The sequence below is a fragment of the Heterodontus francisci genome, chromosome 23 (assembly GCF_036365525.1).
Source record: "Heterodontus francisci isolate sHetFra1 chromosome 23, sHetFra1.hap1, whole genome shotgun sequence".
Classification (NCBI taxonomy): domain Eukaryota; kingdom Metazoa; phylum Chordata; class Chondrichthyes; order Heterodontiformes; family Heterodontidae; genus Heterodontus; species Heterodontus francisci.
The window spans coordinates 50876135-50894998 of NC_090393.1; the positions used below are offsets into that span (position 1 = coordinate 50876135).

At 45.2% G+C, this 18864-nt stretch overlaps 1 protein-coding gene across 1 annotated transcript in view; it reads right to left on the reverse strand.

The window, feature by feature from the left end:
• Positions 1-18111, reverse strand: part of LOC137383007 (solute carrier family 2, facilitated glucose transporter member 11-like) — an 83253-nt gene extending 65142 nt beyond the window's left edge. The window contains exons 1-2 of the mRNA XM_068055595.1: positions 17802-18111; positions 103-201 (exon numbers count right to left, since the gene is read on the reverse strand). Coding sequence (XP_067911696.1) covers positions 103-201; positions 17802-17816 — 114 coding nt within the window. The 5' untranslated portion in view covers positions 17817-18111. The remainder of the gene's footprint in view (positions 1-102; positions 202-17801) is intronic.
• Positions 18112-18864: the final 753 nt, after the last annotated feature.

An 18864-nucleotide genomic window follows, 5' to 3' on the forward strand; every position in this document is an offset into this window, starting at 1 on the left:
TGTCATTTTGAGGGGAAAAAAATACAGATTTAGTTTAATTATGCCTTTACAAATATGGAGACCAACTGCCCTTTTAAAATTGATCATTGCATCTGGACTCACAGTTGTTGGTGCATTGATGATTGTCAGGTTAAACCCATATTGGAAGGTGCCACCAATACTGGCAGCAAAGATAGTCAGAAGGAGAAATCTGATCTGCAGCTCCAGGGACACAAAGGAAATAAAAATGATTACTTTCCAGCAAAGCTTACTTATATTGAAAGAAAAAAAAGAGCTTGAATATTCACAGAGTGTTTCAGATTCTCAGAATGTCCCAAAGTGCTTCACAGCCATTTTTTGAAGGGTTTTAAATGCAGGTCGGTGACCAATTTGTACATTGGCTTGTGGGCTTATTGAAAATAAGTATCACTTGTCAATTTTGGATAGAACGTTTCCTTTTTGGTTATTACATTATTTTGATTGTGTTCTTGCAGATGACACAAACTTGGAAGCATTGTGAATTGAGAGGGGTATATTGATAGACTTCAAGAGAGGTTGGTGGAATGGGCAGACATGTGGCAGATGAAATTTCATACAGAAAAATGTGAAGTGATACATTTTGGTAGGAAGAATGAGACAAGGCAACATAAAATAAAGGCTACAATTCTAAAAGGGGTGCAGGAACAGAGGGACCTGGGGATATAGGTGCACAAATTGTTGAAGATGGCAGGGCAGGTTGAGAAAGCGGTTAATAAGGAAGGCATAAGGGATCCTGGGCTTTATAAATAGAGGCATAGAGTACAAAAGCAAGGAAGTTATGGTGAACCTTTATCAAACACTGGTTTGGCCTCAACTGGAGTATTTTGTCCAATTCTAGCCACAACACTTTAGGAAGGATGTGAAGGCATTCGGGAGGGTGTAGAAAAGATTCACAAGAATGGTTGCAGGGATGAGGGACTTCAGTTATGAGGACAGACTGGAAAGGTTGGGATTATTCTCCTTAGAGAAGGTTGAGAGGAGATTTGATAGAGGTGTTCAATATCATGAGGAACAGAAACTGTTTCCATTGATTGAAGGCTCGAGAACCAGAGGTCACTGATTTAAGGTGATTGGCAAAAGAACCAGTGGTGATATGAGGAAACATTTTATTTACGCAGCAAGTGGTTAGAATCTGCAGTGCACTGCCTGAGACTGTGGTGCAGGTAGACACAATCGTGGCTTTCAAGAGGGAATGGGATAATTATCTGAAGAGAAAAAATTTGCAGGGCTATGGGGAAAAGGCAGGGGAGTGAGACTAGGTGAGTTGCTCTTGCAGAGAGCCGGCACGGACGTGAAGCGCCAAATGGCCTCCTTCTGCACTGTAACCATTCCTTCGTGACTGATTTTTTTTTGGCTTTGCAAGACACTTATTTTCAACTCTTTTTTTTCCAGGAACAGGAAAGGCAAATGTGACCCATTGCCTACCCAGCCCCGCTGGTACTTTACCAGAGGGGGAGGGGGGGGGGGGAAGTGGCAGGTGGCCTGTCTGCCGTTAGGCCAATTGAGGCCCTTAAGTGGCCAATTAATGGCCATTTAAGGGCATCTTCCTGCCAGTGCTGGTATTTTACCACTGGCGGATGGGCACTTCGCCAGCTGGGGTGGCCTCCCTGCAGGCTGGGGGGGGGGGAGGGGTGCCCACCTGATCAAACACTCTGTGCCCTACAGAGGGCCCCCAAGCAGTACGGGCTGCTCCCGCTAGAACATCCCCCCAATCTGAGGAGATGGAAGAGCTGAAAGAATCTTTTAAATGATCCACATCCCAGAATGTTGAATAATTTACATCCCAGTTGGCGGTAGAGATAGCAGATGCATTGGTGGTCATCTTTCAAAATTCTAAAGACTCTGGAATGGTTCCTGCAGATTGGAAGGTGGCAAATGTAACACCACTATTTAATAAAGGAGGGAGAGCGAAAATGGGGAACTACAGTCCTAACATCAGTCATGGGGAAAATGCTAGAATCTATAATAAAGGATGTGATAACCGGACACTTTGAAAATAATGGTAGGATTGGGCAGAGTCATCATGGATTTATGAAAGGGAAATCATGTTTAACAAACCTGTTGGAGTTTTTTGTGGATGTAACTAGCAGAATACATAAGGGGGAACTGGTGGATGTGGTATATTTAGATTTTCAGAAAGCTTTTGATAAGGTCCCACACAAGAGGTTAGTAAACCAAACTAAAGCACATGGGATTGGAAATATACTGGCATGGATTGAGAACTAGTTAATGGACAGAAAACAGAGAGTAGAAGTAAGTAGGTAACTTTCAGGTTGGCAGACTGTAATTAATGAGGTACCACATGCATCAGTGCTTGGGTCCCAGCTATTCACAATCTATATCAATGATTTGGATGTGGGGATTAAATGTAATATTTCCAAATTTGCAGATGACACAAAACTATGTGGAAGTGTGAGTTGTGAGGAGGATGCAAAGATGCTTCATGGGGATATGGAGAGGCTAAGCGAGTGGGCAAAAATTTGGCAGATGGAATACAATGTGGAAAACATGAGGTTATCCACTTCTGTAGGGAAAACAGAAATACAGAGTATTTCTTAAATGATGAGAGGCTGGGAAGTGTTGAACTTCAAAGGAACTTGGATGTCCTTGTTCGTAAGTCACTAAAAGCTAACATGCAGGCACAGCAAGCAATTAAGGTGGCAAATTAAGGTGGTATGTTGGCCTTTTTTACAAGGGGATTTGAGTATAGAAGTAAAGATGTTTTACTGCAATTATATAGAGCCTTGGTGAGACCACACCTGGAGTACTGTGTGCAGTTTTGGTCTCCTTACCTAAGGAAAGATATACTTGCCATAGAGGGAGTGCAACAAAGATTCACCAAACTAATTCCTGGGATGGAGGGATTGTCCAATGAAGAAAGATTAAATAGCCCGGAGCTTTATTCAAACATGCAAAATTCTTACAGGGCTCGACAGGGTTGCTGCAGGAGAGATGCTTCCCCTGGCTAGAGAGCCTAGAACCAGTCTCAGAATAAGGGGCAGGCCATTTAGGACTGAGATGAGGAGGAATTTCTTCACTCAGAGGGTGGTGATTCTTTGGAATTCTCTGCCCCAAAGGGCTGTGGAGGCTCAGTCATTGAGATAGATAGATTTCTACATATTAAAAACATCAATGATGGAGTAGGCTCGAAGGGCTGAATGGCCCATTCCTTCTCCTATTTCTTATGTTCTTAAATGATATAGTTAAAAAAAATTATGTGATCAATTGTAGTTAGGAAACAGTTCCAAACATTTGAAAAATATAATGAATTTAAAGCAACAGCAGAGGCCATCTGCCATCCGATATCGGACTCCAACACCTGACACAGCCAATCGATGAAACACCCCCTCCCCCAGACAGACTTTGTGGCAAATACTGGGAGGGAGGATCCACCTGTAAAGTGCAAATGACTCTTAGGCCAGAAAATTGGCAGTAGACTAGCAGCATTGCCAAGGAAATGGTGTAAATGGTCATTTTCAGCTGAAGTTACGATGGGAAATGAGGCGAGCCCCTACAAAATTCCGGGCTCAATATGATCGTTGCTTTCTCCCTGTGGAAAGGCGTCATCAGCTCAACAGAGCATAGCAGGTTTCCCAGATACTAGGATTCCTAAGAGTTCATAAATATCCATCTGCTGAACTGATGTTGAACCTGGCTGCACCTCTTGTCAAACTAGGTGTAGTTCTGACCACAGGAGAACGCTGATGGAAATGCACACTGAGATGTTGGATGCATTGACTGGCTTGCCAAACAGCCTCCTGTTGCTGTTATGAAGGAGTCTAACTTGGCAGAAAGCATCGTACAGAGCTTTCCCTCTCTGCAGCTTCTGCTCCATCTCCCTGTCATCCTGCAGACCCAGAGGTACCATCCCCTGTTGCAGCCTTTGTGTGGACCGGTCACTTCCTCCTCTGCTCTCCCTATGAGGATGCAGGAACATTCTGCTGCAGATTCACAAGCTCAACACAAAAGACCTCCAGAGTACTTCCAGACAGTTTGAAATAGAAAAAGTTGTCAAAAATTTCCAATATAGATACCTGGTGTTTTAAGGAAGGCTAGTGTGGGGCCCATCTTGCAACCTCATGCCAGATCTTTGATGAGTGATGAAGAATACGTACATAGGACCTATGCTTTCCAAATATGGAATTCTGGTGTCACATCAGCCAGTCGGGCTGTGTGATATCAGAATAACAATGATCCAAAGCCTTCCGGCGTACACAGTGAAAGCACCTGGGTGCATTCTTCTCCCGCCATAATGCTGCTTAAAGGGGCGCTACATGATCGAATTTCTAGCTCCCTGTTTGTAAGTCTGGATATAACTCACCATCTTGATTCTAATTGCTGATTACCATAATGTGAACTTGCCTGGAAGGGCTAAATAAGCAACTTGCAGATTTAGAACTCAAGTGCTGATTAGTCTCAGTTTTCATGGAGCAGCATATGTGTGGTCCTCAGGCCACCTCCGCTGAAGGTGGGGACTGTTCTGGTTGGTGCACAGCAGCACATTGCAGGATGGTGAGGGACCAAGGTAGAGGCTGCACACATTCTCAGATGTGGCACTGGAGGTCCAGGGGAGGAGAAAACTCCCGTACCTGTAGGGCAGAAGGATGTGACCTTACACTTCTCGCCTTCCTGTCCCTTTCTCCTGCAGCAGCCTGTTCTTCTCCCATTCCTCATCCAAACCAAGAGAGATGCCGAGCAAAGAGAGCACCAACGAGTATTATGTCATGGTTGAATAGATCACAGCTCACAGGAGGGGGAGGCGGTGGCATAGGGATATTGTCACTGGACTAGTAACCCAGAGACCCAGGGAATTGCTCTAGGAACATGGGTTCAAAATTCCACCACAGCAGAAGGTGGAATTTGAATTCAATTAATAAAAATCTGGAATTAAAGCTAGTCTAATGATGGCCATGAAACCATTGTCTTGTTGTAAAAACCCATCTGGTTCAATAATGTTCTTTAAGAAAGGAAATCTGCTGCCCTTACCTGGTCTGACCTACATGTGACTCCAGACCCACAGCAATGTGGTTGACTCTTACATACCCTCTGAAATGGCCTAGCAAGCCACTCAGTTGTATCAAACCGCTACAAAGTCGAAGAAAAAGAATGAAACCGGCCTGACCACCTGGCATCGACCTAGGCATCGGAAACGACAATGGCAAACCCAGCCCTGTTGACCCTGCAAAGTCCTCCTTACTAACATCTGGGGGCTTATGCCAAAGTTGGGAGAGGTGTCCCACAGACTATTCAAGCAACAGCCTGACATAGTCATACCCATGGAATCATACCTTACAGACAATGTCCCCAGATAGTGCCATTACCATCCCTGGGTATGTCCTGTCCCAGCGGCAGGGCAGACCCAGCAGAGGTGGTGGCACAGTGGTGTACAGTAGGAATGAATTGCCCTGGGTGTCCTCAACATCAACTCCAGATCACATGGAGTCTCATGGCATCAGGTCAAATATGGGCAAGGAAACCTCCTGCCCACCCTCAGCTGATGAATCAGTGCTCTTCCATGTTGAACAGCACTTGGAGGAAGCACTGAGGGTGGCAAGGGCACAGAATGTACTCTGCGAAGGGGACTTCAATGTCCATCACCAAGAGTGGCTCGGTAGCACCACTACTGACTGAGCTGGCCGAGTAGTAAAGGACGTAGCTACTAGACTGGATCTGCAGCAGGTGGTGAGGGAACCACAAGAGGGAAAAATATACTTGACCTCATCCTCACCAATTAGCCTGCCGCAAATTTATCTGTCCATGACAGTATTGGTAGGAGTGACCACCTCACAGTCCATGTGGAGACAACGTCCCGTCTTCACATTGAGGATACGGTCCACCATGTTGTGTGGCACTATCACTGTGCTAAATGGGATAGATTTCAAACAGATCTAGCAATGCAAAACTGGGCATCCGTGAGGCGCTGTGGGCCATCAGCAGTAGCAGAATTGTACTCAACCACAATCTGTAACCTCATGACACGGTATATCCTCCACTCTACCATTACCATCAAGCTGGGGGACCAACCCTGGTTCAATGACGAGTGCAGGAGGGCATGCCAGAACTAGCACCAGGCATACCTCAAAATGAGATGTCAACCCGGTGAAGCTACAACCCAGGACTACTGAGTGCCAAACTGCGTAGGCAGCATGCAACAGATGGATCCATAACCAACGGATCAGATCGAAGCTCTGCAGTCCTGCCACATCCAGCCATGAATGGTGGTGGACAATTAAACAACTAACTGGAGGAGGTGGCTCCACAAACATCCCCATCCTCAATGATGGGGGAACCCCGCAAATCACTGCGAAAGATAAGGCTGAAGCATTTGCAACAATCTTCAGCCAGAAGTGCCGATTTGATGATCTATCTCAGCCTCCTCCAGAAGTCCCCAGTATCACAGATGCCAATCTTTAGCCAATTCGATTCACTCCACATGATAGCAAGAAATGACTGAAGGCACTTTATACTGCAAAGGCTATGGGCCCTGACAACATTCTAGCAATAGTATTGAAGACCTGTGCTCCAGAACTTGCTGCACCCCTAGTCAACCTGTTCCAGTATAGCGACAACATTGGCATCTACCCGGCAATGTGGAAAATTGCCCAGGTATGTCCTGTACCCAAAAAGCTGGACAAATCCAACCCGGCCAATTACCGCCCCATCAGTCTACTCTCAATCATCAGTAAAGCGATGGAAGGTGTCGTCGACAGTGCTATCAAGTGGCACTTGCTTAGCAATAACCAGCTCAGTGACGCTCAGTTTGGGTTCTGCCAAGGCCACTCAGCTCCTGACCTCATTACAGCCTTGGTTCAAACATGGCAAAAAGAGCGGAACTCGAGAAGTGACTGCCCTTGACATCGAGGCAGCATTTGACCGAGTATGGCATCAAGGAGCCCTAGCAAAACTGAAGTCAATGGGAATCAGGGGGAAAACTCTCTGCTGGTTGGAGACATACTTGTGCAAAGGAAGATGGTTGTGGTTGTTGGAGGTCAATCATCTCAGATCCAGGACATCACTACAGGAGTTCCTCAAGGTAGTGTTCTAGGCCCAACCATCTTCAGCTGCTTCATCATTGACCTTCCTTCAATCATAAGGTCAGAAGTGTGGATGTTCGCTGATGATTGCACAATGTTCAGCACCATTCACGACTCCTCAGATACTGAAGCAGTCCGTGTAGAAATGCAGCAAGACCTGGACAATATCCAGACTTGGACTGATAAGTGGCAAGTAACATTTATGCCACACAAGTGACAGGCAATGGCCATCTCCAACAAGAGAGAAGCTAACCATCTCCCCTTGACAGTCAATGGCATTACGATTGCTGAATCCCCCACCATCAACATCCTGCGGGGTTACCATTGACCAGAAACTGAACTAGAGTAGCAATATAAATACCATGGCTACAAGAGCAGGTCAGAGGCTAGGAATCCCGCAAGCGAGTAACTGACCTCCTGACTCCCCAAAGCCTGTCCATCATCTAGAAGGCACAAGTCAGGAGTGTGATGGAATACTCTCCACTTGCCTGGATGGGTGCAGCTCCAACAACACTCAAGAAGTTCAACACAATCCAGGATAAAGCAGCCCACTTGATTGGCACACCATCCACAAACATTCACTCCCTCCACCACTGACGCACAGTGGCAGAAGTGTGTACCATCTACAAGATGCACTGCAGCAATGCACCAAAGCACCTTCCAAACCCAAGGCCCCTACCAACTAGAAGGACAAGAGAAGCAGATGCCTGGGAACACCACCGCCTGCAAGTTCCCTTCCAAGTTACACAACTATCCTGACTTGGAACTATATCGCCAGTCCTTCACTGGGTCAAAATCCTGGAACTCCCTTCCTAACAGCACCGTTGGTGTAACTGCCCCACAGGCAGGGTTCAAGAAGGCAGCTCACCACCACCTTCTCAAGGGCAATTAGGGATGGGAAATAAATGCTGACCGAGCCAGCAACACCCACATCCCATGAATTAATTTCAAAAATGTGTTCAAGCTGGGAGATATGGGTGTGAGGCTAGCTACAGTGTTAAGTATATGAGGGTGTCGTGTAGCATAAGAATGTTAGATATGAGTCCTGATTGATGGAGCTTGTTGATAGGGGAGTGTTGGGAGGAGTGCTGAGCTCAGCAGTGGTTGAACCTAGTGGTGCAGTTGGTTAGAAGGTGCATTGACTGACCTTGACCACTCATGTGAGGTCACTAAACTTCTTACGATACTGCATCCAGGTCCTTGGGACTGCATTCCTGAGGGTGAGCTCTGTCGCAATCTGCTCCCACTGCCATCTCACTGTGTTTCTGGAGGGACTCCTGGCACCCTGCAGATTCAGGACATCTCTCCTCCTTTCCACCTCCTCTGCCAAGACCTCCATTGCAGCATTGGAAAACCTGGATGCTCATTGTCTCCCACAGTCAGCCACTGTTGTTTGTTGCACAGTAAAGGCCTGCTCAGGTCAGGAAAAAAAACCCGAGCCCGAACCTGACAGAACCACATCAGACCCGAGCCCGACCCGACCACTGGAATGTTCACTTTACCTAACTTCCGATTTTCACTTTTTCACTTTGTGCAAATAAGCAACAAAAACTGTAATTGGATTTGAAAGGTTGTTTAAAAGGATGAAGATTAGAGCCACAGAGTCAGTTTGATCACGTGTTAAACAGAAACCCATGGAGTTTTGCCCAGCCAGGTTGTGTCACACCAGCACTGCTTAAAATAAACAATGAAGACGTGACATGAGTAGAGGAAATACTTTACCATAATTCACCACTTATTAGTTTACAATGACAGAATTGTTATTCCTACTTCAATGAGATCTGATATCTTAGATTGACTACACCAAGGCCATTTGGGTAAAACAAAGTGCAGAGCGAGGGCACAATCGATGGTATGGTGGCCTGGGATATCTAAGGATATTGAGACCATGATCAGCAACTGTCATGAAGATCTTCCTATCTCACGCCTAGGGCTGGATTTTAAGAGCGCACGGTCGCTCCCAGTGGCGAGCTCAAAAAATGGCAGCCCACACGTGTGGGCCGCATGCTGAAGAGCCACCACAATCTCCCGTGTGGTAGCTCATTTAAATAGCCAGCCTGACCCACCAATCATGTGGAAGAGGCGGGCTGTCTGCCACCGGCAATGGGGTCAGCTGCCTGTGTGCGGACAGTGGTGCCATTTTTAAAGCGCAGCCAGCCCTGCCGGCAAATTTGAATTTTTAAAGTGACCCCACTATCAAAAATTTACAAAATAAAATTCTAACGCCCCTTTTCAATGCCCCAATAAAAATTACAGTATTTGCCCTTTCACCCCAAAACACTTAGCTTTGAATTCTGACCCTCCCCGAGAATGCAGAAAGTTAAAAGTTCATCCCTTCCCACCATCCCCTACACCAGGGTTGTCCAATCTTTTCCCGTGAGGGGCCATATTACAATTTTTGTCATATGGGGGGGCCGGTGAGACAATGTCGGAAAGATAAAGGCATTAAAAAGATATCTTACTATTAACCAAAACAATAACAAAGGTGCATTTTTATGAAGAAGCTTTAAATAAGAAGATTAATTTATTGACTTATTTTCTCATTACGTGCGATACCTGACATTTTATTGCTTGCACAAGTAATCAATGCCTGCCCGCACACTTGAAGCGATGCTGAGTATTCCGGAGAGATATCCATCTGTCAGGAGTGATCTTGATCTCTCTCTCTCTCTCCTCTCTCTCTCCCCGTGCTCCCCCCTCTCTGTGTTGTTTTCAGCATTTCTGTGTCGTCCTCACTCTGTGTCCCCCGACCCCACTTTCTCTCTCAGTGCCCCCCCTCCATCTGTCCCCTACCTCTGCACCCCTTTCTATCTCTGTCCCACCATCTTTCTGTGTCCCCCCCTCTCTTTGTTTCCCCCCCCTCCCCCCAACCTCTCTCTGACAGTTGCAGGGAGTGGGAGCGCTCAACAAAGCAGTTTTGTGGTTGGTCAGTTTATTTAAAAATATCCCACTGTCAGTTTCACAGCTGCTGAAGCAGGAACATGCTTCCCCAAACTTCAGACAGATTCAGGGTTTTCCGGTGGGCTTTTTAAAAAAGTCAGAAAACGCAGCTGTGAAACTGACAGTGTGATTTTTAAAAAAGGTTGGTCTGCAAGAAGAGAAAGGGAAATTTCCACGGACCCCTGGCGAGGGTACAGAACGGCCCCGGGTACAGTTTACACCTGCGGGCTGGATTCTTTAGTCCACTTGTAGTGTAGCTTTTCTCCATTTTAACTTATCTCTGAAAACCTGTATCATTTCCTATTGTGACACTACACATTATCCACAGTTACCATCACCCTCAAAATTCAGTTTATACAAGTTTTGTGGTAGTTCAAAGATGCACTAACCAGAATTAGCTGCCATGCTATTTAAACTTCCTTGATCAGAATTGGGAAAATAAATCAAAAGGAAACAATTCACAAATACTCAGTCCCTGTTTTTGACTCACTAATATACAGTGAATGAGCTAACCCACCCCCAAAAAGGGACTGAGTTACTCTCGGAACATTTGGAGCCCATATTCCAGAAGAAAATTTGTTGATTCCATTAAAAACCTTTTGTCATTTTCTCTTTCAGCTGAAGAAAAAGACATTGAAACACTTACCAACTTGCCCAACATCTGTGTTGTTGGAGTCTTCAGCCAGCCAGTTACTGCAGTGATCGTTGATATTGGCCAATCTCCTCAGGTGTTGTTCTAAATATTATATGTCTACACAGTCTAGGGTCACAGGACCAAAAGCCCAACTCAATGATGGATTGAGCTGCAATTCAGCATTTCACAGACGGTTAATTCATGAATTATTTTTCACTGGCTACTTCTTCTGTGTGGTAACGCTAAAGTTACACGTTTACAAGTATAATATTCTGGCATGAGGTTAACAGTGGAAGATTGGGTGTGCGTCTCTCCGCTGGCACAGTCCTCGCCTCGCCATTAAAAACACCCAAAAAAGGAAGTGTATGCAAATATTATACGAATGGATGAAATCCATCATCTGACCTAGTTCCTCTTATCACCAAGTTCTCATGGGTAACTTGGGATGGGCAATCAATGCAGGCTGAGATAACAGTGCCCACATTCTGTAAATAAGTAATAATAAACAAAATTGCCCCATAGTAAGTTTGATACCAGGAATGTATTTTGGCAGAAGGGACAGGGTGAAGCAATATAGCCTCAATGGCACTGTTCTAAAGTGTGTGCCGGGATAGAGGGACCTGGGGGTACATGTGCATAGATCTTTAAAGGTAGCAGGACATGAGAGAGTAGTGAGCAGAGTATTGGGATTTAGGGCTTCATAAATAGACGTATTGAGTACAAAAACCAGGAAGTTATTCTGAACCTTTATAAAGCTCTGGTTAGGCTGCAACCAGAGGATTGCATCCAGCTCTGGACACCATACTTTAGGAAAGAGGATAGCACCAAGGTTGCAAAGAGGAGAGAGAATGAGGTAAATCAAGCTTCCTTACTCAAGCAAGAGGTGAATTACCTGTTCCATAAAGACAAAACAATAAATGGTCCGTGTGTCTTTATCCTGCTGCAATGGGGTGGGTAAATATCAGCAGGGAAAAACACAGAAAATGTGGTAAAACCAACTAAATTATGAAGCAAAATTCAGCAACGGGTAATAGAAAACGCAGAAGAATTCAAACATTTTTAGCAGTGACCGAAAGTGTTTTCTCCAGAAGATCCATCGGCATTCTCCTGTTTCAAGCCTCCAGGCGTCCAGTTCATAATCCAATCAAGGCTGGGAACACAGCAGAATTATGTAAATGAAGAGACCTCCGAAATAGCATGATTGTACGCATATTATATGAATTGTTACAAATATTCCTTGTGACGGGGGAATGGCTCCACTCTGCATCATACAGAAGGAGTGCTGCATTGTGAAGTGTAGATGTTGATTGAACAGATGCAAAAAACAGGAAATCACTTCACGAAATCACCAGACCCCGAACGGGAAATCATTTTCCAAAATCACCGAACCCCGAGCAGGAAATCATTTTCCAAAATCACTGAACCCCGAACAGGAAATCACTTTCCAAAATCACTGAACCCCGAACAGGAAATCATTTTACAAAATCACCGAACCCCGAACGGGAAATCATTTTACAAAATCACTGAACCCCGAACAGGAAATCATTTTACAAAATCACTGAACCCCGAACAGGAAATCATTTTACAAAATCACCGAACCCGAACGGGAAATCATTTTACAAACTCACCGAACCGCGAATGGGAAATCACTTTACAAACTCACCGAACCGCAAACGGGAAATGACTTTACAAAATCGCTGAACATTGAACAGGAAGTCACTTTACAAAATCATTGAACCTCAAACAGGAAATCACTTGGCGGTCGGTTAGATTCGATGACTAGAGTATGATACTGGAAAAGCACCAACAACGCGGGTTCAATCCCCATGTCGGCTGTGGTAGCTCATGGAGGCCTGCTTCCTTGCCTTACCCCATGCTTGAGGAGTGGTGACCCTCAAGATATACATCACCAACTCTCTAATAGCAAAAGATGCTGATGGCCTTTTGGGACTATGGCTAGAGCAATATATGTTTAGCAAAAATATTGGATAAAGACTAGGGGGCAGATGTAGTATAAGGATGTAAAGAGATAATACCGAAGAGAGTGAGAGATACTCCTCCCACTGTACAAGCAAGGATGTAACAGTCGCATGAGGTAGGCTTGAGAAGAAACAGGTATAGCAGCACGAAAGATGCCAGCTGATATGGTTTGGGAGAGTGTACATAGAAACTGTAAATAATAAAGAGTTGTTATTTAACCTTTACCTGAGCCTAAAACTTTGTCTGGAATGCCCTACATCACTATTCATACAAGCCCTACATCGCTACTCATACAAACCCAACAATGCAACAGATGGGGTGCCAATCAAGCAGGCTACTTTATCATCTCTTTCCTGTCTGACATCAAACCACAGTATCAAAGCCCACACCTCAGGTAATAAAGATTTTATGAAATTTTGTCATCAAACCTATTCATGGCCAAAACATACAACACAAACAGATCCAACAACAACTAAAATAAAAGCAAAATACTGCGGATGCTGGAAATCTGAAACAAAAACAAGAAATGCTGGATTCACTCAGCAGGTCTGGCAGCATCTGTGGAAAGAGAAGCAGAGTTAACGTTTCGGGTCAGTGACCCTTCTTCGGAACTGACAAATATTAGAAAAGTCACAGATTATAAACAAGTGAGGTGGGGGTTGGGCAAGAGATAACAAAGGAGAAGGTGCAGATTGGACCAGGCCACATAGCTGACCAAAAGGTCACGGAGCAAAGGCAAACAATATGTTAATGGTGTGTTGAAAGACAAAGCATTAGTACAGATTAGGTGTGAATATACTGAATATTGAACATCAGCAAGTGCAAACCTGAAGAAAAACAACCTGAAAAAAACAGTGGGTAAGCAAACTGAACAAACTAAGATGAAATGAAATAAATGCAAAAAAAGATTGTAAAAAATGTAAAAAGGAATGCAAAAAAAAAGGAAGAAAAAATAACTAAAAATGACTAAAAATGAAAGTAAAGTGGGGGGCTGTCATGCTCTGAAATTATTGAACTCAATGTTCAGTCCGGCAGGCTGTAGTGTGCCTAATCGGTAGATGAGATGCTGTTCCTCGAGCTTGCGTTGATGTTCACTGGAACACTGCAGCAATCCCAGGACAGAGATGTGAGCATGAGAGCAGGGGGGAGTGTTGAAATGGCAAGCAACCGGAAGCTCAGGGTCCTGCTTGCGGACTGAGCGGAGATGTTCCGCAAAGCGGTCATCCAGTCTGCGCTTGGTCTCCCCAATGTAGAGGAGACCACATTGTGAGCAGCGAATACAGTATACTACATTGAAAGAAGTACAAGTAAATCGCTGCTTCACCTGAAAGGAGTGTTTGGGGCCTGGGATAGTGAGGAGAGAGGAGGTAAATGGGCAGGTATTACACCTCCTGCGATTGCAAGGGAAGGTGCCCTGGGACGGTGACGAGGTGGTGGGGGTAATGGAGGAGTGGACCAGGGTGTCGCGGAGGGAACGATCCCTTCGGAATGCTGACAGGGGAAGGGAGGGGAAGATGCGACTGGTAGTGGCATCACGCTGGAGGTGGCGAAAATGGCGTAGGATGATCCTTTGGATATGGAGGCTGGTGGGATGAAAAGTGAGGACAAGGGGAACCCTGTCACGGTTCTGGGAGGGAGGGGAAGGGGTGAGGGTAGAGGTGCGGGGAATGGGTCGGACACGGTTGAGGGCCCTGTCAACCACAGTGGGGGGAAATCCTCGGTTGAGGAAAAAGGAGGTCATATCAGAAGCACCGTCATGGAAGGTAGCATCATCAGAGCAGATGCGTCGGAGACGGAGAAACTGGGAGAATGGAATGGAGTCCTTACAGGAGGTAGGGTGTGAAGAAGTGTAGTCGAGGTAGCTGTGGGAGTCAGTGGGCTTATAATGGATATTGGTAGACAACCTATCCCCAGAGATGGAGACAGAGAAGTCGAGGAAGGGAAGGGAAGTGTCAGAGATGGACCATGTAAAGGTGAGAGAAGGGTGGAAATTGGAAGCAAAGTTGATAAAGTTTTCTAGTTCGGGGCGGGAGCAGGAAACGGCACCGATACAGTCATCAATGTACCGGAAAAAGAGTTGGGGGAGGGGGCCTGAGTAGGACTGGAACAAAGAATGCTCGACATATCCCACAAAAAGACAGGCATAACTAGGACCCATGCGGGTACCCATAGCGACACCTTTTACATGAAGGAAGTGCGTGGAGTTGAAGGAGAAGTTGTTCAATGTGAGAACAAGTTCAGCCAGGCGGAGGAGGGTGGTGGTGGATGGGGACTGGTTGGGCCTCTGTTCCAGGAAGAAGCGGAGAGCCCTCAAACCATCCTGGTGGGGGATGGAGGTGTAGAGCGATTGGACGTCCAATCGCTCTACACCTCCATCCCCCACCAGGATGGTTTGAGGGCTCTCTGCTTCTTCCTGGAACAGAGGCCCAACCAGTCCCCATCCACCACCACCCTCCTCCGCCTGGCTGAACTTGTTCTCACATTGAACAACTTCTCCTTCAACTCCACGCACTTCCTTCAAGTAAAAGGTGTCGCTATGGGTACCCGCATGGGTCCTAGTTATGCCTGTCTTTTTGTGGGATATGTCGAGCATTCTTTGTTCCAGTCCTACTCAGGCCCCCTCCCCCAACTCTTTTTCCAGTACATTGATGACTGTATCGGTGCCGTTTCCTGCTCCCGCCCCGAACTAGAAAACTTTATCAACTTTGCTTCCAATTTCCACCCTTCTCTCACCTTTACATGGTCCATCTCTGACACTTCCCTTCCCTTCCTCGACTTCTCTGTCTCCATCTCTGGGGATAGGTTGTCTACCAATATCCATTATAAGCCCACTGACTCCCACAGCTACCTCGACTACACTTCTTCACACCCTACCTCCTGTAAGGACTCCATTCCATTCTCCCAGTTTCTCCGTCTCCGACGCATCTGCTCTGATGATGCTACCTTCCATGACGGTGCTTCTGATATGACCTCCTTTTTCCTCAACCGAGGATTTCCCCCCATTGTGGTTGACAGGGCCCTCAACCGTGTCCGACCCATTCCCCGCACCTCTACCCTCACCCCTTCCCCTCCCTCCCAGAACCGTGACAGGGTTCCCCTTATCCTCACTTTTCATCCCACCAGCCTCCATATCCAAAGGATTATCCTCCGCCATTTTCGCCACCTCCAGCGTGATGCCACTACCAGTCGCATCTTCCCCTCCCTTCCCCTGTCAGCATTCCGAAGGGATCGTTCCCTCCGCGACACCCTGGTCCACTCCTCCATTACCCCCACCACCTCGTCACCGTCCCAGGGCACCTTCCCTTGCAATCGCAGGAGGTGTAATACCTGCCCATTTACCTCCTCTCTTCTCACTATCCCAGGCCCCAAACACTCCTTTCAGGTGAAGCAGCGATTTACTTGTACTTCTTTCAATGTAGTATACTGTATTCGCTGCTCACAGTGTGGTCTCCTCTACATTGGGGAGACCAAGCGCAGACTGGGTGACCGCTTTGCGGAACATCTCCGCTCAGTCCGCAAGCAGGACCCTGAGCTTCCGGTTGCTTGCCATTTCAACACTCCCCCCTGCTCTCATGCTCACATCTCTGTCCTGGGATTGCTGCAGTGTTCCAGTGAACATCAACGCAAGCTCGAGGAACAGCATCTCATCTACCGATTAGGCACACTACAGCCTGCCGGACTGAACATTGAGTTCAATAATTTCAGAGCATGACAGCCCCCCACTTTACTTTCATTTTTAGTCATTTTTAGTTATTTTTTCTTCCTTTTTTTTTTGCATTCCTTTTTACATTTTTTACAATCTTTTTTTGCATTTATTTCATTTCATCTTAGTTTGTTCAGTTTGCTTACCCACTGTTTTTTTCAGGTTGTTTTTCTTCAGGTTTGCACTTGCTGATGTTCAATATTCAGTATATTCACACCTAATCTGTACTAATGCTTTGTCTTTCAACACACCATTAACATATTGTTTGCTTTTGCTCCGTGACCTTTTGGTCAGCTATGTGGCCTGGTCCAATCTGCACCTTCTCCTTTGTTATCTCTTGCCCAACCCCCACCTCACTTGTTTATAATCTGTGACTTTTCTAATATTTGTCAGTTCCGAAGAAGGGTCACTGACCCGAAACGTTAACTCTGCTTCTCTTTCCACAGATGCTGCCAGACCTGCTGAGTGAATCCAGCATTTCTTGTTTTCCAACAACAACTAGTTGCATTTAAATAGTGCCTTTAGCTTGTAAAAGCATGACCTGTTCTTCCTTTAGATTTCCAGAATCCCTGGTTTTCAAATTCTTCAATCCACTTGTAGTGTAGCTTTGCTCCATTGTGGATTTCTGTATTTTAACATATCGCAATGAATTAACTAACTCTTAAAAAGTGCTGGTCATGCTTTTTAAGGAACTAATATAGACTAATATATATATAAAACAAGAAAAAGAAGCTTGCCTGTCTAGATTGATGAGATAATGCTGAACTAGAACAGTCTGAGGTTAAAGGTGCATTCTGTTATCATGTAAGAGCAATGGTACTTCTTTTAAAACTTGCTTATGCGACATAAAGAAAGAAACTATGTATTAACCTCGAGTTGTGTACGTGCAGATTTGAAGGGTTACAAAACCGCCTGATATTTTAGGAATAAGCAACTACCCCTTTTTATATGTATAAAAAGACGTACTGAAATTCTGTTCGGGGAGTCAGTCTGACCAGGAACCAAGTGTGGTATCCCGAGCAGCCTACTCCCAAGCATGCTTGAATAAAATACTGCTTTGCTTCTAACAATCAGTTTATTTGAGTTATTGATAGTCGTTAGATTCGACACCATTTTAACTTATCTCTGAAAACCTGTATCATTTCCTATTGTGACACTACACATTATCCACAGTTACCATCACCCTCAAAATTCAGGTTATACAAGTTCTGTGGTATTTCAAAGATGCACTAACCAGAATCAACCACCTGGTTATTTAACCTTCCTTGATCAGAATTGGGAAAATAAATCTAAAGGAAACAATTCACAAATACTCAGTCCCTGTTTTTGACTCACTAATATACAGCGAATGAGCTAACCCACTCCCAAAAAGGGACTGAGTTACTCTCGGAACATTTGGAGCCCATATTCCAGAAGAAAATTTGCCGATTCCATTAAAAACCTTTTGTGATTTTTTTCTTTCAGGTGAAGAAAAAGACATTGAAACACTTACCAACTTGCCCAACATCTGTGCTGTTGGAGTCTTCAGCCAGCCAGTTACTGCTGTGATCGTTGTTATTGGCCAATCTCCTCAGGTGTTGTTCTAAATATTATATGTCTACACAGTCTAGGGTTACAGGACCAAAAGCCCAACTCAACGATGGATTGAGCTGCAATTCAGCATTTCACAGACGGTTAATTCATGAATTATTTTTCACTGGCTACTTCTTCTGTGTGGTAACGCTAAAGTTACACGTTTACAAGTATAATATTCTGGCATGAGGTTAACAGTGGAAGATTGGGTGTGCGTCTCTCCGCTGGCACAGTCCTCGCCTCGCCTTTAAAAACACCCAAAAAAGGAAGTGTATGCAAATATTATACGAATGGATGAAATCCATCATCTGACCTAGTTCCTCTTATCACCAAGTTCTCATGGGTAACTTGGGATGGGCAATCAATGCAGGCCGAGCTAACAGTGCCCACATTCTGTAAATAAGTAATAATAAACAAAATTGCCCCATAGTAAGTTTGATACCAGGAATGTATTTTGGCAGAAGGGACAGGGTGAAGCAATATAGCCTCAATGGCACTGTTCTAAAGTGTGTGCCGGGATAGAGGGACCTGGGGGTACATGTGCATAGATCTTTAAAGGTAGCAGGACATGAGAGAGTAGTGAGCAGAGTATTGGGATTTAGGGCTTCATATATAGAGGTATTGAGTACAAAAACCAGGAAGTTATTCTGAACCTTTATAAAGCTCTGGTTAGGCTGCAACCAGAGGATTGCATCCAGCTCTGGACACCACACTTTCGGAAAGCGGACAGCACCAAGGTTGAAAAGAGGAGAGAGAATGAGGTAAATCAAGCTTCCTTACTCAAGCAAGAGGTGAATTACCTGTTCCATAAAGACAAAACAATAAATGGTCCGTGTGTCTTTATCCTGCTGCAATGGGGTGGGTAAATATCAGCAGGGAAAAACACAGAAAATGTGGTAAAACCAACTAAATTATGAAGCAAAATTCAGCAACGGGTAAGAGAAAACGCAGAAGAATTCAAACATTTTTAGCAGTGACCGGAA